Source organism: Mustela nigripes, chromosome 6 (assembly GCF_022355385.1).
Source record: "Mustela nigripes isolate SB6536 chromosome 6, MUSNIG.SB6536, whole genome shotgun sequence".
NCBI classification, from domain to species: domain Eukaryota; kingdom Metazoa; phylum Chordata; class Mammalia; order Carnivora; family Mustelidae; genus Mustela; species Mustela nigripes.
This window is the reverse complement of record NC_081562.1, coordinates 84,926,718-84,948,283: the sequence shown is the minus strand read 5'-3', so window position 1 is coordinate 84,948,283 and position 21,566 is coordinate 84,926,718. Positions and strand designations below refer to the sequence as shown.

Here is a 21,566-nt window from a genome sequence, read left to right as displayed (position 1 = left end):
TAGTTATTTGAAAAGATCCCAAAATAGTTAGAAATGCTTGGCATACTATTAAGGTTTTTCTACACTGTGCTTTTGGAATGCGGTAGATACATGGAGTCTTACAGGCTTTTTAAGCCCTGTGAGGAAAAGTTCATGTCTAAATTTTGGTGTAAACCCAGGACTAGCCCTCTGATCCCTATTCAATAAATATTGGATGATTGAATAAGAATTAATTAATGCTGCAAGTTTCCAAAAATGCCACTATCTATCATCAAGCTCCCTAAAGACTCCACCAAAACACTATTAGAATATAATGGCTCAGTCAGTTATGCGTCTGCCTTCAGTTCAGGTCATGATCCCAGGCTCCTGGGATGGAGCCCTTGCATTGGGCTTCTCACTTAGCAGGGAGACTGCTTCTCCCTGTCACTCTGCCTGCTATTCTGCCTGCTTATGATCTCTCTCTGTCAAATAAATAAAATCTTTAAACAAAAACAAGCAAACAAAAAACTATTAGAATAAATGACTAATAGGGGCACCTGGATGGCTCAGTCAGTTAAGCATCTGACTTTGGCTCTGGAAATGGAGTCAGAGTCTTGGGATCAAGCCCTGTGTCTGGCTCTGCACCCAGTGGGGAGTCTGTTTGTCCTTCTGTCTCTGCCCCTCTTCTACTCATGCTCTCTCCATCTCTCTCTCAAATAAATAAATAAAATCTTTTTTAAAAAGATAAGTGACTAATAAATTCCATAAAGTTTCAGGATATACACTTAATATACAGAAAGCTGTTGTGTTTTTATAACACTAATAACAAACTATCAGAAAGAAATTTAGAAAACAATCCCATTCACAATTACATCAAAAGAATAAAATACCTAAACATAAATTTAACCGACGAAGTAATAAGACTTGTACTCCGAAAACTGTAACACATTGATGAAATTGAAGAAGACAGAAATTAATGGAAGGATACACCCTGCTCATGAATTGGAAGAATTAATATTGTTAAAATGTTTATATTAGCCAAAGCAATCTACAGATTCAATGCAATCCAATGACATTTTTCACAGAAATAGAACAATAATCCTAAAATTTGTATGGAACCACAGAAACCACCAAATAGCCAAAGCAATCTTGAGAAAGAACAAAGGTGGGTAACATCACACTCCCTGCTCCCTGATTTCAAACTATACTACAAAGCTGAATGGTACTGTCACAAAACAGATACAAAGGCCAATGGAACAGAACTGAGAACCGAGAAATCAATCCACACATAATACGATTATTAAACTACAACAGAGGAGGCAAGAATATACAACAGGGAGGGAAAAGATCATCTCTTCAATAAACAGTGTTGGGAAAATGTACAATAATATGCAAAAAAATGAAACTGAACCCCTATCTTAACATCGTACAAAAAAATCAACTCAAAATGGATTAAAGACTTGAATGTAAGGCCTGAAGCCTTACATGAGCAATTAGTTCCCTGACATCAGTCTTACCAATATTTTGGGGGATCTGACTCCGCAGGCAAGGGCAACAAAAGCAAAAAAATAAACAAATGGGACTATATCAAACTAAAAACCTGTTTGCACAGCAGAGCAAGTTCTCAAGAAAACAGAAAGGCAACTTACTGAATGGAAGAAAATATTTGCAAGTCATATATGTGATAAGGGGCTAATTTCTAAAATATATAAATAGCAGGGGCACCTGGGTGGCTCGGTTGGCTGAGCATCTGCCTTCCATTCATGTTGCGGTCTCAGGGTCCTGGGATTGAGTCCCGCGTGGGGCTCCCTGGTCAGCAGGAAATCTGTTTCTCTCTCTCTCTCTCTTTCTGCAGCTCCCTCTGCTGCTCCCTCTACTTGTGCTCTCTCAAATAAATAGAATTAAAAAAAAAAAAATAGAAAAAGCAGGGGCGCCTGAGTGGCTCAGTGGATTAAGCCGCTGCCTTCAGCTCAGGTCATGATCTCAGGGTCCTGGGATGGAGTCCCACATCCGGCTCTCTGCTCAGCAGGGAGCCTGCTTCCCCCTCTCTCTCTGCCTGCCTCTCTGCCTACTTGTGATCTCTCTCTGTCAAATAAGTAAATAAAATCTTTTAAAAAAAATAGAAAAAGCAAAAAAAAATCTGATTTAAAATTGGTGGGGGGCAGGGCAAATAAAGTAAAAAATAAAATGGGCAAATGATCTGAGTGGACGTTTTTCCAAAGACATAGTAATGTCCAAGAAGCACATGAAAGATGCTCCGTATCACCTAACCATCACAGAAATGCACATCAAAGCCATAATAAGATATCACTTCACAGAATGGCTAGTTTCAAAAAAAAAAAAAAAAAAAAACAAGAAATAACAAGTGTTGGGGCACCTGGGTGGCTCAGTGGGTTAAGCATCTGACTTTGGCTCAGGTCATGATATCAGGGTCCTGCAATCGAGCCCTGCATAGGGCTCTCTGCTCAAATCTACTTGTCCCTCTGCCTCTGCCCTTTCCCCTGATTGTGCTCTTTCTCTCCCAGATAAATAAAATCTTAAAAAAGAAAGAAAGAAAAAGAAAAAAATAACAAGTGATGACAAGGATGTGGAGAAAAACAATCACTTGTGTCCTGTTGGTGAGAATGTAAACTGGTGCAGCCACCATGGAGAACAGTATGGAAGTTACTTAAAAAGTTTAAAAGGGGACACCTGGATGGCTCAGTTGGTTAAGCAGCTGCCTTCGGTTCAGGTCATGATCCCAGTGTCATGGGATCGAGTCCCACATCGGGCTCCTTGCTCGGCAGGGAGCCTGCTTCTCCCTCTGACTCTGCCTGCCACTCTGTCTGCCTGTGCGCGCTCTCTCTCTCTCTCTCTCTCTCTCTCTCTCTCTCTGACAAATAAATAAAATCTTTAAAAAAAAAAAAAGTTTAAAAGAACTACCCTATAATCCAGCAATTCCACTCTGGGTTTTTATTCCAAGAAAACCAAACATCCCCATATTCACTGTAGCATTATTTACAAGCCAAGATATGGAACAACCTAAGTATCCATCGATAAATGAGTGAATAAATAAGATGTGGAGGGTGTGTGTGTGTGTGTGTGTATAAAATACACACATACACAATGGAATACTACTCTGCCATAAAACAGAATGAAATCTTGCTGCTTGCAGCAATAAGGATGGACCTTGAAGGTATCATGCTAAGTCCAGTAAGTCAAAAAAAGACAAATACCCCATGATTTAACTTACATATGGAATCTGAAAAACAAAACAAACAAAATGGGACATATAGATACAGAGAACAGACTGGTGGTTGCCAGAAAAGAGGATGGTAAGAGGGTGGACAACATGCTTGAAGGGAATCAAGAGGTTTAAACTCCCAATTATAAAATAAATAAGTAATGGGGACATATTTTATAACATGAGGATTATGGTCAACATTGTATTAACTTTGGTGACACATGATAACTAGACTGGTGATCATTTTGCAGTATATATAAATGAGTCACTATGTTGTATACCTGAAACTAATATGATAATATATTTCAGTCATAATACTTCAATTTTTAAAAAAGATAAGGTGAGCTTTCTCAGAAATGAAAACATGTTCACGAAGAGATCTGCACAAGAACAGCCCTATTCTAATAACCCCCAAACTGGGAAACACCCAAATAAACATCAACTGGAGAATGGATAAACAATTGTGATATATTCATACAATGAAATATTACTCAGTGACAAAAAAAGAAAAGATTCACATTAGTGAAAAACATTACTAAGCTAAAGAATATTGACACAAAAAGAGCGCATACTATTTGATCACACTTATGTGAAATCCAAGAACAGCCAAAACTATGGTGATAGAATTCAGGACTTTGTGGGGGTGGGTGGTGTGGTAGGTGCAGCGTAGTTAACAATACATATGAAGGGGCAGAGGGAATTTTCTGGAGTAACAACTCATTATCTTGTTTTCAGTGTTACATAGGTGTATATTATTGTTGAAATTCACCAATTAGAACACCTGAGATCTGTGCATTTTATTGTATGTTAAGGATAAATCAATCAATAAATTTGTTATAAACCAAAGGTGAGAGAGCTGGTGGGAATAACCGTCATGGCATCTTTTAGGCTCCAGTAATAACTGACCTCAGACACTCACTTCTTTGCTCAAGAACATAAAATAACTTCTTTATCACTTACCCTGTCAAATCCGTACCCTCATTCTGATCTTCTCCATATAAAATCTCCTCCACTAACTTCCACTTCTCACCCAACCAAGGTGATCTGCTCACTGTCCCAGGCAGCTAATTTGCTCTTTGCTACCTGAGTCTCCTTGTGTCCTTACTGTGCCTGAATCTATTCAAGTTATCTATGCCCTTCAAATCCCATTCTAAATTAGGGAGCCTCCTTCAGAGAAGAACTCTTGGTTAATCCTAGCCAATTTAAGCACCCCAAGATCCCTCAGCTTTTATGTTCCTTTATTGGACTAATATGATGCGTTAATACATTCTGTGTACACCCACAACAGAAGCTATTTTAATAAAAATGGGCAGAGACTGTGGCTAGGGATCCCTTTGTATTTCTTTAATAACCCCATCAGAACCTGCATTAACGGGCTGGTCACCACCATGCAAATTGTGAAGACCATACGGTATCGAGACAAGGACAAATCGATATTTAATCAAGGACCAATGAGAATGGTACTGAACGGAGTTCTGAGGCCCTGCCGGGGTCTAAGTGGGCTGTTTACTTTTTTTTTCTTTTAAGCACGTGGTTAGTTCAACAGGACAGGTACCTGTCCCCACCAAGATAGCAAGTCGCTGAGAACAAGGTTTTATCTTTCTTCTGCTCAGCCTTACCTCCTCCTGTGAGGAAACGACCAGCCCTACTCTGAAAGCAACGGAGCCTGTTCCCAGCGCCCCGTTTCCCGAATTACTGGGAGGATCTAATCCCGATCCGGAGGAGGAAAAGTGAGGAGGGAGCACTTCAGGCCAAGGAGGCACTGAAGCGTCTTCCCATAGATTTACACCCAACACGTAAGCAGGAAGGCAAATTACAAACACTAACGCTCACAACCACATACACACGTGCACGCCCAGCCCCACAGAAGCTGACGCGCATGCCCGTGGCTCGGCGAGCACCTACTTAGTTTTCTCTGCTATAGATGCCCCTCATTTCACCCCCGCTCGGCCCAGCGCTGCTTCTCCAACCCCCGCACCCGGGAGGTTTACCAACCCGGACCCGACCGGGCCCGAGGAGAGCGTTTCAGTATAGGGGGAGGGGAGGTCCTTCCCACCGGGGAGGAAGCGGCGCTCTCCGGACGGGCGGACTTAGCTCTCCTCCTGGGAACATCTGGTGGGGGGCTGGGAGGGGCGCGCATCCAAGGCGAACGTGGATTGGCTGCACGGAAGGAGGGAGGCGGGGTCCGGGCGAGGGGCGGGGCTCACTGGCCCCTTTAAAGCCTTGACATCAAGAGGCGGCCCCAGCACCCCCCTTCTTCTGCCCCCCGCCCCCGAGCCGCGGCCATGGACCCGGCAGATCCGGCCTGCCCTGGCCCAGCTCAACACCTGATTTCGGTGAGTTCCAGGCCTACTTGGGATTTAAAGGGCGGCGAGTGGAGGGTCTGTAAGCTGTGGGCTGGGGGTGGGCTGCTTGAAGGGTAAGGCTCTTGTGGCAGGCTTGGGTCGGAGGGGGCGGCGCGCCTTCCTGCCCGGACCTCGCTGCCTGTCCTTCCCTCCCGCCTCACTGTCCCCGGCGGGGGTGGTGGGGGGGTCCGGCTGCGACTCTGTTCACCCCCACCCCACCCCCTCCCGCCCCCCGCGCCCTCCTCGCGCACACTCCATGGCCCCGGAAGGGAAACTTTCGGGACAGGGGGATGTTCCGGGGGCCGGTCTCCCTCCCTCTTTGAAAGCACTGACCTTGCCCCATCTGCGCACCCCACCCCACCCGCATCCCACCGTCCGGGTGCCGCTTAGCGGTGCCCGGTTGTTGCGTGGTGGGGGGAATCTGGGGGGTGGTGCGGGGAGGGAGACTCTCCCCAAAGCGCAGGCGCGGAGACGAGCCCTGGGCTCCTCTTCGCCCTCCTTGCAGTCCCGGTGGCCTGGGGCGGTAGGGCGTGGGGAAGATGGGGAGAGGCGGAGAGATCAGGGTCTCTAGGAACAATCCTTCGGTGGCATTGAGGGGCTGTGAAAAGGAAGGAGGCGGGGGGCCGGCAGACTGAACACTGAAGAGAGGCTGAGGGAGGGAGAAGGGTTGGGCAGGGTGTGGGGCCAGGGCAGCGCCTGCAAAAAAGCCTCTCTGGGTCCTGGCTGCGGTGCCGGAAGAATGCAGAGAATTTATCTGTGCCCGACACTCCCCTGGCCTAGGCCGACTAGAAAAGCGGCTCACCGAACCCCAGCCCCCTTTTCCTTATTCTGGACTCAAGATTCTAGGTCTCCAGCTCTGGCACTGCCCCAGCGGCGCAGAGGTCCCTCACCTCCCACAGGCTTGGTTTTCCAGATTCTCAGCGCTATCCACCCAGCCTGCCAGCTGCGACTTAAATGCTCGTCTTTCTGAGGAACCAGGGGTCTTAGACTGATGGGTTCCTGGCTGTAAAGGCAAATCCCTCTTATTTCCCTCCCAACCGCTCTCTCCCTCCCCTCGGGTCCTCCTGCCTAAGCACAATTGTCGGCCAGAGGTAGTGGCTGGAGGCAGATATACCTGGGACAGGGATATTGGGAGACAGTAGAGAGGAAGTCAATGTCTAACCGTTCTATGGTCTGTACTTAATGGGGAAAATGAACCCAGCCCAGCTGCCTTGTTGCGGACCCTGTCTTGCAAGACCCCTTGTCTTTCAGGAAGGGAGACACAAAATTCACTACTCATATGGGTTCCCTGTCTTTCTAGGAACAACCTAGTTTAGTGGGTTTCTTGCTTCAGAGAAACATGTATGTTCCTGTCTGGGAATATAGTTGCACATAGTTCAACTTTGTTTTCAAAGTCCGTGGTCTGTGCATGAGGTGGCTCAGGCCCTCCTGCATCTTTCTTAAGCTTTGGTCTCTGGAACAGAGTGGGAACCTGGAGAGGCAGATGGCCTGGGTTGCAGGGAAGAAGGTTGTTCCACAATATGCAGAAACCAATGTGTGAGGACCAGGCTCCTGTCCCTGTGGACTGGGAGTCAGAAGCCCTGGTCCCTGCTCTTCCCAGCTTGCTGTGTGACTTTGACCCAGACAGCCCGCCTCTCTGGGGCTCTTTTCCCTCATCTGTAAAATTCAGCTGTTGTACTGGAAAGCTCTCACATTCCCTTTCACTTTTTGACATTGTGTGGTTCCACTGATAAGTGAATCTGAAAGGGAGAAAGGTCCCCTGGCTGGGTGACTTAGTTTGAGGAGGTAGGTGTTGGCTGATGTAGTTTGAAATCACAGTAACTTAGTGCTAGAACCTTGGGTGGAGGGTTGCAGACTCCTTTATTCTGCCTAAGAATAGCCATTGTCTTGCTCACCCCTGGTGGTTTGGGGTATGAACTCTTGCTGGCTGGGGTTTGGCCCACCCATCAAGGTCTCTGCTGAGATATCCTGGCAGGCCAGTCTTTGAGTTGGGCCTTTGGGGAGGAGTTGAGAGAAGGGTAGGCAGCCAAGGGCCAGCCGGGTAAGCAGATTCCCAGGAGACAGTTTGCATCTCAGCTGTTGGGACTTGTTTTAGGATCTGAGCCAGGGAACACAGTATACTCATCCACCCTCTTATGAGAAGAGGGATGAGAGCCCCATTGTCGCTGGCCATCTCCCTCCCTGGCCCTACTCACCTCACCTGTGCACTCCCACCCTCCCGTGCCTAGGCAGTGGGCTTAAGGAGTTTTCCCTGCTAGCCTCACCCAGCCCAGCCAGGCTTCGGCGGGGCCTTTCCTCGGCAGCCTGACAGCAGGGAAAGACTGCCCCAGCCCCACCTTTCCCAGCCTCCTTCCCTCCTGGGGCTATGGTTTCTCGGGAGTCAGGCTCTCCAGGTTGGGACTTGCTCTCTAGCCCAGGAGCCAAAGGCCTTCACGTTTTCCTTGTTTGTTTTCATCCTTGATCTCCCAGGTGCCAAGAGGGATGTTCCAGGAGCTGGTGGTTAGAGAGGCTGTGGGATTGGTTGGATGTGGGACACACTGTCTGTATCCCTTTTCCCTTTGCTAGCTCTCCCGGGCCTGGGGACCCCTCTTCCCTGGGCCCTGCTGTCCATGGACTGAAGCTGCCACAAAAGGTATTTAGGTTAGACCCCAAGGAAACCTTCCTCACTGCGAGGAGCCCCTGGAATGGAAAATGGAAGCTCCCAGGGAGGTCAGTTTCCCAGAAAGTGGTTAATGGTGGAGTCCCTGTCAGAGTGAAGGATGCGGCTGTTGCTAGGCAGAGGCTGCTGTTTCCTCTTGGGGTGTGGCTCCGAGGCTGGCCAGCCAGAGGCCCCGTTAGAAGCAGGAGGAGAAAGGACCCTTGCCCAGTAGCTGAAGAGAGCCCTGGCCCCATCGGCTCTCAGAACACACACCACTCCTCACCCTGCTTCTTCTCCCAGCTCCTCCCCTGGTTCACCACCAGCACCACAGCCTGCTTTTGAAAATCCTCACCCGAACCTGGCAGGCTCCTGCAGCCCCAGTCTGGCTGCACTAATGGACTGATTGGATTTTTCTATACTTGGAGTTTGGGATTTCTGATTGAACATGCAAATTTATGTAAATCAACCTGGGATCTGCCACCACATCAAAACAACATTGGAGTCATAGGCTGGAAGGAATCCTAGAGACATCTAGTCCAACGCCCTCGTGTTAAAAATGGGGAAACTAGAGTCCAGAGGGGGAAGTGATTCATACAATGATGAGTGTCAGTGGCAGGGCTCCTGACCCTGGGCTAGTGTGTTGCATGATCCCACTCAGCCTTAATTTTTCGGGCGTGAAGTGCTTGGCTGAATTAAAGCAGAAAGGGCAGTTCTGGAACCTGAGATTGTGGAGAGCTGGACCCTTGGAGGGTCAGGTGTCATCTCAGGGCCTCCCCAGGGGCTCTGGTCAGATCTGCCATGCTGAGGAAAAATAACTTCAGATCCCTTCGAACAACACCCTTGTTTTTCCCCAGGCCCTGCCCTGGAAGGTAGGAGGACAAGGTCGTTGGTTTGTGCCTCCCTTGGTCCTTGTGGTTTTCCCAGAGCTGAGACTGGGTCTGTTCCAGCATCTCTCACAGTACCAGGGACACAGTAGGCTGGGATGGCTCCGCACAGGCACACGTCTCTGGCTTTCCCCTCCCATCCGAGTGTGAGTCTCCACTGCTTCCCTCCATGGTTACGGTGGGAATAGATCTTAGGCTCCTGTGACTTTTTGCCTCCCCTCCCCTGCTCTTGCTATAAGAAGGATCTCATTATTCTGAGGTTGGTGTCAAAGTTGGAAGGGGGCTGCAGAGATGGGCTTGGGTCCCTAGAAAGTAGTCTCCCCACTTCTTGACATGTCTTTGATCGGATCCACACACCCCCCCGACCCGCCGCCAGCTGCAAGATGCCCCCTGTTCGCGCTTCACAGACGGCGGTGCCTGCGGCATGGGCCCGTTGGGAGGGCTGAGCCCTCACTTACCCCACAGTGCCCTCAAGCGTTGCAGTGATGCCCAAAGCAGCTGTTGGCCTGCCTTGCCATGCTTTGGCAGGGTGAGCATGTGGGCTCAAGATCGGAGGCCCCAACTCCCAAGCCAAGGCCACCACCCCAAGCCCTGCTGCAGCTGAGGGAGGGGGCTTGGGACACATCTGGGGGTCTTCCTCACCTTCCTCACCTTCATCCTAAACCCAGACCCTGCTGACTCTGGAGGGAGAGCCTCCCCCACCCCGTCTTCCCAAAACACAGCAAATAAGAAGCCAGCTCCTCCAGTTCCTCACTGCCCAGCGGCCCTCAGCTCCTGTAGCCTTAGTTGCGTGTAAGGGGAAGTCTTTCCTGTGCCTCAGTTTCCCAGTCTGTGTGGATGGATTAATGACACCTCATCACTGGGGTGTGGCACCTGCTTGGTTTTCCCAGCTCTGGGAGCTACATGGATGAAAGAGGCCCGAGGAGGCCAGGCTGTTATTAAGGTGAATTATCACTGCTGTTATTACTGATTTCTAAAAGTTGAGCAGCCACTGAGGAGAGCCCAGGCAGGCACAGCTCCCTGGACCCTTATGACGGTCCTTCAGCTCTGGGAGATCTCCAGTACTCACTAGGCTTTTTAAAATATCTCTGTCTCTATCTAGAGAGATATTTTAAAAGGAGAGATGACCCCATTCTGCTTCTCACACTGATGCCCGCAAGGCTGGAGCGGTGGTGGGTGCTGCCGGGGTGCTGGTCCGCGGTTCTCATTCTCACACAGGGCTTGAAATGGTCCCTCTCCACTGACCCTCTGGGTAGAAGAATGATGAGGTTTTTCCTCGATGGGACTGTGAGGGGCCCCAGAACTCCGGGGGTGTGGCCCTAGGGTTCTCAGCAGTCATTGTTCCTACGGGCTGATTCATTTCACCCCTGGCTGGCTTGATGTGGGGGCTGTAATTGGTCCTTTTGTGTGAGGATCTGTTGAGACACCCCCAGAACCTGCCCGCAGCAGCTGCAGCAACCTCCTGGTTCCTTTACCCCAACTTCCTCCCACCTGCCCCAAAATCTCCCCTTGCCCAACCACCCACCTCTGCCCCAGCCCTTTGGGATCTAGAATGAACTCCGCTCTTACCCAGGTGGAAGGAGCCCTGACCAGCTTCCAGACAGTCTTGGTGCTCCCTTGCCTCACCACAGGCTGGGGGTGGCAGGACCTCTCTCCTAGCCCAGGGGGAGAAGGAGTGAAGACCCGTGTCCTCTGGCCAGAGTCCCCATGCTCATCTAGCCAGACCTCCTCACTTCTCCCTTGTCCCAAGGGCCTGTTCCCTACTTCCTACTAAGAGAGGAGAGTAGATCACCCCAGCTGGGAGGGGCTTTAGAAATCACCTAGGCAGGTGGTGGTTCCTTGTAACTTTTTTTTTTCAAGTTTTATATTTTATTTTTTCACTAGACTTTTTAAGAAATATAGTCCAAAAATTAAACTGATACAGAAAAGTCTGTGTTGAAAAAGTGTGCTCCCACTTCCACCCCCTTTTCCCTCTGCAGATAGTCACTTACCAGTTTCTCACCTATCCCTCAAGAATGCTCAGTGGGTTAAAGCCTCTGCCTTCGGCTCAGGTCGTGATCTCAGGGTGAGCCCCTCGTCGGGCTTTCTGCTCAGCAGGGAGCCTGCTTCCTCCTCTCTCTGCCTGCCTCTCTGCCTGCTTGTGATCTCTGTCTGTCAAATAAATAAAGCTTTAAAAAAAAAAAAAAGAATGTCTTTACACAAAACAAATATAAATGCCTACTCCTATTCGTCTCCCTTATCCAAAAGATAGCAGATAGCATACACTGTCTTTTCTCTCTTACCTGTTGGCAGTATCTGGGTGGGCATGGATTTCTCCCACCACCTCTCAATTCTCTGGTTTCTGATCTTTACTGCCCAGCCCAGGGTCACCCAGTGACCCCAGGCCATGAGCAAGGATTGTTCACCTTCGTACTCTAAACTTCATTCAGGTGCCAAGGTTTAGGCCAAAATCAGCCTCTGAGGCATTCTCAGCAGTCATTGTGTGCAAGGTGTTGTGCTAGACTCTGGGGGTACAGTGGTGATCCCAAAAGGCTACCATAATCAAATATTTCAGCAGTTACAGAGCCACGGCTATCATGCAGCCTACAAAGAAAGGGAATATGCTGTAAGAGCAAGTAATCCGAGGCCCTGGGCCGCCTTGGGGTGTGCGGGAGTGTGTAGGTACTGTGGGGAGGCATGTGGCATGGCACAGCAGGTAGCCAGGGAAGGGGTGGGTAGGGCAGGAGGCTGCGGCCAGGCCTGTAAGTATAGTGCCATGTGACCTGGAAAGCTGGGTTTTTCAACTTGACTTCTGTGACTTCTCTTCTCCCCCATCTCCCAGTCTGTAGGATGTCCTAGGCCCTTTGAGTTTTATTATGTCCAAGACAAGAGACCCCCTCCTCTGCCACATGGTGCTGCTGATGCCTCCTCCCCACCCCCACCCCACTGCTTTCTCTCCCCAGCTCAGGGCCTGCAGGCTCCTGAAGCCAGAGCCTTCCTTTCCCCTGTCCGCCGAAGGGAAGTTGGGGGGTGTTTGCTTCTAACTTCCTCTCTAGACGGCACCTCACTTCCTGTTCCTGGGCCCAGAAAAAGGCTAAAAGCTTATGAGTTTGCTGATCCTTCCTCTGCCTACTACCCACCCCCACCCCCCGCTTTCCTGGGAAGCCCATGGGTCCTACAGGAGGAAGACACAATCAAAACCAAGGGTTTCTTGGGGCACCTGGGTGGCTCAGTTGGTTAAGTGTCTGCCTTCAGCTCAGGTCATGATCTCGGGGTCCTGGGATCGAGTCCAGTATCAGGCTCTCTGCTTAGCAGGGAGTCTGATTGTCCCTTGGCTCCTCCCCACACTTGTTCTGTCTCTCTTTCAAATAAATAAAATCTTAAAAGCAAGCAAAAAACAAAAACAAAGACCTCTCTCTAAAAGCCCTGCTGAGCTCCTCGTCTTCAACCCCCTACCCCACACGAGGGGATCTGTCTTCACAGCTGCAGTCCCTTTCCAGACATGATCTCCTCCTTCTGTGCCCTGCAAGAAAAGTTAGAGCGAGTTCACCCCACTTTACAGATAGGAAAACTGAGTCCCAGATGGGTTCTAATCACTAGTCCCTAGTTCTAGTCACTAGTCACTCAGAGGCCACGCCAGAACCAGAATCCAGGAAGCCTCACTCCCACTTGTGGGCACAAGTAAGAGCAAAGTCCAGTTAGGGCTTTGTGGGTGAGCCAGAGCTACTCTCTATTCCCAGAGAAAGCTGCTTGCTTCCTGCCAGAGCTCACAGCCGAGGTCATCTCCACGCTCTGGCCACATGGCACCCACTGAGTCAACACCGAAGCTGCCTGGACTTGGAAGGCACTTGGCTGGCCAGAGCCTATTCTCTTTGAAGAAAGAGGCCAGGATAGGAACCTGGGGGAGTGAGTACAGGGGGCCAAGCTTGGGGGCTGGGTCGGCATAGCCAGCAGGTGCAGCCCAAGAGCCCGCTGGCCGTGTGGCCTCCCAGGCCTTCTTCCTCTTGGATCTGAGAGCAGAGAGCTGACGTTCCAGTAGTCAACTCAGCAGTCACCTCCATGATTGCCTCTCTGCCTCAGCTCTTCCTGTGGGATCCAGCACATTTCTCTGGTTACACCCTGGGTGTTGAAAATATGCTGACTCTGCTGTTGGGTTGGGAGATAGGAGAGGAGTTAGTAACTGGCATGGGCCAGGGGGCCGGGAAACACTCACCTTCAGATGCCCTTGAGTCCAGCTGCACTGAGTCACTGTGTTTCCGTCCAGACCCACAGATTTCTGCCTCCTTCTGTTTCTGCCTTCCTTTTGCCTAGAATGTTCCCCTTTGCCTTTCCCTTGTACTTAAACCCCACCGGTCTATAAGTGTGCACTGATGCCTTATGTTCTGAAAAATGGTTGTAGCTGCAGCTTAATGTTTCTCTCCTGATTTTTAAAGTTCTCCAGATGACCTCTCTTGGGCCATGTCCTCTGCTGTACAGCTGTGACCCACATGTATTATGTCCCCTACTAGACTGAACACCCCAAGAAGTCAGAAATGCTGACCCAGCTCTGAATTGCCCCCAAGTCCCCAGCCTCATGCCTCCTTCTGAGTGATCTGTTTGGAAGTATCTGCAGAAGGAACAGATTAGTCCCATTTGCCAGAGGGAGTCGCTGAGGCCTGGGAGTGGATTGAGGGCTCGGAGAAGGTCTTATCAACGTTAGGGACAAAGCTGAAAATGTCCCTTGCTCACCTCTCCTCGTGGTTGGTCCTCTGGGTCCTCAGAGCCATTTGGACGGAGACAGTTGGGGGTCTTTAAGAGAAGCTGAGGAGCCCATCGTCCCTTCTTTCTGGTCTTACTCTGTCCGGAAGAAAAGGAAGTGACCAGGGTTGGGGTTTCACTGGCAGAAAGTGTGGGGGAGCACAGAAATGCAGGCAGGGCTCCTCCTCAGGGAACTCCCCTTCTAACAGCACGGGAAGTCCCCTCGTCTTCATGGGGGAGGACTAGAGAACAGGACACATGATGGTTGGAGACACCGCTCCTGCGGAAGGCGCCTCAAGAAGCTGCAGTCAGTGTGGACCGAGTCCATTCAGGTCAGCTTTGCGGGGGAATTGCTCTGGGGCCGGGGCTGGGCTTCCACGCTGTGTTGAGGACTTTGGTCTGTCCCCAAAGCAATCAGAGGTCATGGGAAGGTTTGAGGCAGTAGGGACACAATCAGAGGTACAGTTTTAGAAAGAGGATTGCTCTGGTGGAGCTCCTTGGAAAAGTGATTATGGCAGGGAAAATATAAGATTAGTCTGGAATATCTTGTGATGCCAGGAAGCAAGCAGATGTTCAAAAGTAAATACAGTTTTTTAAGATATTATTTATTTATTTAAGACAGAAAGAGCAGGCACGTGGGGGCGGGAAGGGGAGAGGCAGAGAGAGAGGAAGCCAGATGTGGGATCATGACCTGAGCCAAAGGGGGACGCCCAACCAACTGAGCCACCCAGGTGCCCGGTAAATAACTTTTTTTAAATGGAGGCATGTGGAAAGAGGAGGAACCGACCAGAGAGAGTTCTTAATGATCAAAGCTGGAATTTAAGCAATGAAATAAGTGATGATAATATTGGATTCTAATCTAATGAATAAAATATCTATGAGTTCATGCTAATATAAATATGTAATTAAGTAAATCAGAGGCAGAGAAGGGACTTCCTTTTTTTTTTTCTTTTTTTTTTTAAAGATTTTATTTATTTATTTGACAGAGAGAGAGCACACAAGTAGGGAGATTTAGAGAAGCAGGATCCTGGCTGAGCAGGAGCCTGACATGGGGCTCAATCCATCATGACCCAAGCTAAAGGCAGGTGCCCAGCCAACTGAGCCACCCAGGCACCCTAGGGACAGCTCTTCCTTACAGAAAATTTCTAGTTAATAAATGTATAAGGAATAATGGAAGTCAAAAATTATCATTAGAACACTGCAATAATTGCTGTAAGCAAGACCTACTAGTGAATCCTAAAATTAGTGGGTGAAAATTGAAGCAGAAACAGGGTATTTGCATGGTCACCAAATATTGCCCCCCAAACTGGTTACTAATTACAAAAGGAAAAATAGTAATTTTACAACAGATAAGCCCACTAGATACCACCCAAGTAGCTGCTCAAGGTTAATCTCATCAGTCCTAAGACATCTCAACTTTATACCCCCTGATACAATGCACTGAGAAGGGCACATCTCCTCTGCGGTATTCTTTCTCAAAAATTAATAACTTCAGTCTCACTGGAGAAAACACCAAACAAATCCCAATAAGAAAACACTGTCCAAAATACTGACCTGATCAGTTCCCTTCCAAAATGTCAAGGTCATGAAAGACTACTGAGGAACTATCATGAATCATAGGAGAATAAGGAGATTTGGTGATTAAGCACAATGTAGGATCCTGGATTAGATGTTGGAATAGGACATCAGTGGAAAGGACATCAGTGGAAAAACCGGGAAGATCCAAATAAAGTCTGTGGTTCCGGGTTTTGTTTTTGTTTTTGTTTTTGTTTTGTTTTGTTTTGTTTTAGTTGTTCTTCTGAAGAAGGTTGTAGGACAGTGAGAACATTGCTGTGTCTGTGTTTTTTAGAGTTGTGTATGTGTATACACAACCATATAAAACCAAAGTTTTAAAATACACACACATATACATAGAAGTAGAGATGCAAGATGGCTGGGGGGAGGGGGAAAGCATCATAGACCAGGCAAAAGTCATCTAGGAGAAGGTGGTCACCATCAAGAAAGTGAAAAGACAAGCTATGGAATAGGAGAAAATATTTGCAAGTCATATATCTTATTATAAGAGACTGTATTCAAAATATATAAAAAATCCTTATAAGTTGATTTAAAAAAAAAACAATAAACAAATAAAAAATGGGCAAAAGATCTAAATAGACATTCCTCCAGGGAAGATATACAAATAAATGGCCATTAAGCACATGAAGAGATGCTCAACATCCTTAATTAGGGAAATATAAACTATTTCCTTCATGAGGGATCATTTCACACTCAGGTGACTAGAATTTGAGAATCAGACAGTTACCAGTGCTGAGGACATGGAGAAATGGAAACCTCATACACGGTGCCTTCCCTTTGAAAAACAATGTGGCAGTTCCTCCAAAAGGTAAACCTAAACTTACCATGTGATCCAGCAAGTCCCCTCCTGAGTATACACACCCAAGAGAAGTGAAAATTGCATCCACACAAAAACTTGCACACGAACACTCACAGCAGCACTACTCCTGAGATCCAAAACGTGGAAGCCCGTCTATCAACAGATGAAGAGATAAAGACCTGATGGCACATCAATTATTCGTCAGAATATTATTGGGCCAACGAAAGGAACGTAGTGCTGATCCATGCATCAGCATGGCTGAGCCTTGCAGACATGAGGCAAGTGACAGAAGCCAGTCACGAAGACCGCCTGTTTGAGTCCATTCATCTGAGGTGTCCAGAAGAGGGAAATCTATAGACAGAAAACAGATTAGTTCAGGGGGCGAGGGGGTGCTAATTAAAGGGTAATGAAAATATTCTACAGTTGTCACGATGGCCTTGATCTGTGACTGCACCATGAGCCACTGGATTGCACACTTTAAACGGGTGAGTCATAGGGGATGTGAACTGTGTCTCAAAGCTTTAAAAAAAAGTCCAGGAGGAAGTGGCCACCAGGGGCACTTGTGCCTGAGAAGGCGATGGGGGTGGGAAAATCTTGTTTGGGTTGAGCATTGAGGCAGTTAACTGCTGACGTTGGACTGAGTCGAGGAAGGAGTGAGAAGTGAGGCTGGGTGTTTGGTTTGGTTTGGTTCTAGAATTTTGAATTGGAAGGGCAGAAGAGGGCACTGTCTGGGGAAATGTCAGGGGGAAATTATTTTGTAGATGAAAGACACTTGAGAAGCTTTAACAGCGGATGGGAAAGGTCCCTTGAGGAGGTAAATACTGAAGACCTAAGTGGGGATGGACCAGGGCAGGAAGGACTGGCCTTGCCTGGGAAGGCGGCAGCTGGTCTGCTGTACCTGGAGGAGATGGGGAGAGGGGGGGTACAAGGGTTCTGATGGGGCTGGAAGGACAGTGGCAGATTTTAGGGGTTTTCCCTCTGCTGGCTTTAATCCCCTGGGGAAAGGAGGGCAGGCAATGGAGGAAAGCGGAGTGGGTGTGAAGCAGCCCTTAGAGGATAAGAGTGCAACTCTAACAGTTAACCTCGGTGGGAGTGCCAGGCTGTGCTGATGAGCTGGTTGTGGTGGCTTTCCTTCGGTGAGGACAGAATAAGAAACAGTGTGAGCAAAAGCCTAAAGACAGAAGTGAGTGTCAAACCCCATCCTGTTCTATCCTCAACCTCTAGACTCTGTGGAAAAAAGCATTGACCTAGAAGGCTCAAGTCAGGGAATCCCAGGGATCTTCTAGAATTGTACCATCCAGGACAGTAACCACAAACTGCATGTGGTTGTTTAAACTTAAAATTCATTTCCTCAGTTGATCTAGCTTCATTTCTTTTTTTTTTCTTCTTCTTCTTCTTTTTTTTTTTTTTAGATTTTATTTATTTATTTGAGAGAGAAAACATGTGAGAGCATGAGTGTGAAAGCAGGAAAGAGAGAGAGGGAGAAGTGGGCTCCCTGCTGAGCAGGAACTCAGTCCCAGGTTCCTGGGATCATGACCTGAGCTGAAGGCAGACTGGAACCAACTGAGCCACCTAGGCACCCTGAACTAGCTTCATTTCAAGGGCTCAATAGCCACATGTAGCTAATGGCTACCATATTAGATGGCACAGAATAAATGTTGCATCATCACAGAAAAGTTCTACCGGACAACACTTCTAGAAAAGTGATTCTCAAACTATTTTGGCCTGAGGACCCTCCAACCTCTTAAAAATTGAGGAACCCCAAAGAACTTTGGTTTATATATGTTATACCTTTTGACATGTACTGTCATATAAATTAGAACTCAGAGTTTGAAACATTTAATTAACTAAGATAATAAACCCATTATATGTTAACATATTTTATGAAAAGTAACTATGTATTTTCCAGGACAAAAAAAAAACAAAACTGAAAAGAATGGCATATATGTTCTTGCATTTATGTCATGTCTGACTTAATAAAAGGCAGCTGGATTCTCATATCTGCTTCTATATTCAGTCTGTTGTGATATCACATATCATGTGGTCTCTGGAAAATGCCACTGTATACTCATGAGAGAATGAGAGTTAAAAAAGCAAATCATGTCTTAGTAGTAGTATGAAAATAGTTTCAACTCTGTGAATTCCTTGGAAGAACGTCAGGGTCCCTGGACCATGTTTTGAGAACCAGTGTTCTAGAACAGCTTCCATTTGGCCCAAAGGAACTTGTCCCTGAGAGACTGAGTGATTTGCCTGAAGCAACACAGGAAGTAAATTGCAGTGTTGGGACCAGACTCTCCGGCTGCCTGCTGGCTAGAATGAGCCCAGCTAGGCTTTGGTCAGTGGGGACTTGGCTACGCTCAGTGTCTGTGTTCTGAGCGCCTTCCCTCTCCCCACGTCCAGCAGCTGCTTTTTTTGTTGTTGGGTTATGCTGTGGGCCGGGAGCGAGGAGGTAAGGGGTGTTGGGGCTCAACAGGACTGCCCTTCCTCCTGCCTGCCTGGGCGGGCTGGGGGACTGATCCTACTGTGGATCAGAAAGAACCTACACAAGGGATGGAGGTTCTTGCAGTGCTTGTGAATAGGAAGCTGGACAGGGCTGCAGAGGCCCCTTCCCCATGGACACATGCTTCTCAGTGGGGCTATTGTGTCCTGGGGCCAGTTGTCAGGAGGAGGGAAGGAAATTCTTGTCTGTCCTCCTTCCCTGTGTGGGGAGGAGACCAGCTGGAATTCTTCAGGCTCAAGGATGCTCTGGGCTGGGATTAAGGTGGCTACTTTCAGGCCAGGAATGCCCTGGGGCAGCAGTCCCTGTGCTCCCTCCCCACACCCACGGCAGCCCCGGGCTGATATGGCTGGAAAGGAGTGTTTGCTCTGGGTTCAGAAGTCGCTGTTTACAAGTGGACTCTTGGGTGTGACGGGGATTCCAGAAAGCAGCTGGGGGATGGGGGGAGCAGGGGGGAAACGGTTGTTGTTACGGATGATTCTGCTATTAAAGTGAGCTTCTCCATCTCTGCCTTCCCACAGCTGCCCACCCTCCCCCACCTCCTGGTCCCTGGCTTCTGTCCCTAGAGGACTCTGGGGGGAACAGCTGGTGAGTGAGGGGCTCATCAGGGCCCAGAGTCCTTGGCTAAGGGCCGGGATGAGGGAGCAAGGGAGTGAGGAAGACAGGCTTGCTGCCACCTCTCTAGTCCCTTCCTTCTAGGCCTGGGCCCAGAGTTCAGCGAGGGGTCTTGGCTTCTCCCTGGCTAGGCAGAGGGTGGGCGCTGCAGATCTTACTCCTTTGCTTTGACCGATGGAAAGACCGGGGCAGTCAGCTCTCTTTGGGGCCCTGTGACTGCCTGGGCTGAAGAGACCAAGTCACCAGATTCATTCAGCGATCAGGCTGAGCCAGCCCTGTCCCCAGGTTACCCAGAGCCCTCTGAGCAGCTGCTCCCCCTTCCCTGTCCCTGGTTGCTGCCAACAGCCCCCCACCCCCACTGAAGGAGGGCCCAGGAGGCTCTGGTCTTCCTCCCTTCCTCTCCCTCCCTCCCCTCGGCACTGAGGTCACCTCCCTCTGAATCAGGCCTTTGTGGGGGGCGGGGCTGCCTGTTGGCAGTTCTGGCGGGAGAAGCCTCCAGTTCAAGCTGCAGCTCCATCTCTACCCAACGTGGCCCACATCATGTGTTCCAGACCCAACATCCAACATCCAGGCGCGTCGTGGGACCACGGGAGGAATGTGTGAAGCCAGGGCCATCCTGAAGAACCCAGGTTGGGCGTTTTCCAGGCTCGGGGTGGGGCTGAGTCCAGAAGCTGTGAGTAGGAGCTGTGGGGCCTGAGGGAGAGGTGGGTGTGCAGCCCCCGGGAGAGGGACCCCACTGACTCCCGGCAGGGATAGCTGTTGGGGAGCAAACGTGGGTTGGTTTTTCCCCCATGAGATTTAGGCCAAAAACCCAGATGGTGATAGGCCAGATTCTTGACTGGGCTCAGACTGGATGCTGAGGTGGTAGTAGCTTTTTAGATATTCTAGAAGAGAGAGAAGCTGTAGGAAGTGTTCCTTCCGCCATAGAAATCTTGAACTCTGACTGTGGTCCTGCTCATAGCCTGCCCTGCTCTGGGCACCAAGTTTAAATGCAGGCCTCTTCCCTGTGACTCAAGCAGTCTGGGCTGCCGGCTTCCTGGCCCTCTGCTTGTGACCTTGCAGATGGAGAGAAGGCCGCTCTGTCCCGGGTTGGCCAGACCACCTCAACTGAGGGCAGAAAGCCTCTCCCTAAAGTGAGGTTGAGTCACAGCCTGTCTTCATTTCCGGAGCCTCTCTGAAGCCCAGCTGGGGAGGCAGAGACCATTCCATGTGACAGAGCTGCTGCTTTGGGGTGACTTATCAGTTGGAGGGTCTCTTCCAGGTCACAGCGGGGCTCTGGCCTCCCCACCCTGGGATCCACAGAAACTAGATGGATAGAGTGATGGCAGTCAGCTCTGGGGCCCGGGGTGGGGCCAGGGGTTGCCTATCGGGTCCCCACCGTCCTCGACCACAGACATCATCCACAGCCAATCCGCACGATCTGGGCCTCCTGGAGGCGTTTTTATTTTTGTTTCTTAAGGAAAAGCATCTTCGCCCGTAGTTTGGTTTTTGCTATCACTGTTGGGAACTCCAAGACATGGGCTTTTCCTCAGTTTTATCTTCCTCCCTTTCTGGCCCTGGACATGGCGTGTTCCCCCCGCTGCTTTCCTTCACCCTCCTGGGTCTGTCTCTCCCATCCCCCGCTACCCCGTGGAGCTATCCACAAGGGAGAAAGGGTGAGGGGATTGAGGGGAAAGATAGGGCACACTGGGGGCACTGGGAGCCTCTAACGAGAGGAGGAGAAGGGCGTGCTGGGGTGCTGGGGTGGGGTTTAACTCTAGTGGTGGAGGTAACCCGAGGCCTTTTTTGGTTTTAACCCCTATTTATGTATGTGGGAAGGAGGATATTTCCTGAATTTTTTTCATTTTTTTCCAAGCCCGTCCATTTCTAAAAATACCAAACACGATAATGTCATGAGCAAATGAAGTTATACTCAATACATTTTTCATGATGTTAAAATAACAAAGGACTTGAGATTGTTGTAGAGTGTTTTAAAAATAAGTATTCTAAGTTTTTTCCTGCAGTTTTCAGAAGGCCACTGCCCGCTGTCCTCCATACACGGGCACATAGTCTCTCTCACTGGGAAAGAAGGTTCTCTACTTTTGCAATCATCCCTTTCTCCCTCTGGGGTGAAGGCTTGGTGAGCAGCTGGTCGGGGGGGGGGGGGGGGCAGGTTGAGGAGGAGGGAGCCCCTGAGCGCGGGGTTAGTGGGTGTCACAGTCAGGTCTGCAGGGTGCCCCCACTGCCCAGACCCTACAGGGAAGAGCCTGGGCCTCGGGGTTCCTTACAGATAAACATCCAGCAGGGGCAGGGAACAAGGCAGGACTTCGCATCATA

General features: G+C 49.3%; 1 protein-coding gene and 1 long non-coding RNA gene across 7 annotated transcripts in view; one reads left to right on the top strand and one right to left on the bottom strand.

Annotated features, from left to right (window-relative positions):
• The first annotated feature begins 5,408 nt into the window (after positions 1 to 5,408).
• NCKAP5L (NCK associated protein 5 like) overlaps positions 5,409 to 21,566 on the top strand; it is a 30,433-nt gene continuing 14,275 nt past the window's right edge. For 2 of the 6 annotated variants that reach the window (XM_059403054.1, XM_059403052.1), the window contains exons 1-2: positions 5,410 to 5,517; positions 19,802 to 19,879. In XM_059403054.1, coding sequence (XP_059259037.1) covers positions 19,846 to 19,879 — 34 coding nt within the window. In that variant the 5' untranslated portion in view covers positions 5,410 to 5,517; positions 19,802 to 19,845. Of the gene's footprint in view, positions 5,518 to 19,801; positions 19,880 to 19,904; positions 19,924 to 21,566 lie in introns of those variants that run through there. The other 4 variants (XM_059403058.1, XM_059403055.1, XM_059403053.1 and 1 more) reach the window with 3 other exon arrangements.
• Positions 10,124 to 11,572, bottom strand: LOC132020695 (uncharacterized). Its single transcript, XR_009405060.1, has 3 exons — positions 11,040 to 11,572; positions 10,618 to 10,703; positions 10,124 to 10,296 (listed from the first exon to the last, which is right to left on the bottom strand). It is a non-coding gene; the product is annotated as an uncharacterized LOC132020695 (long non-coding RNA).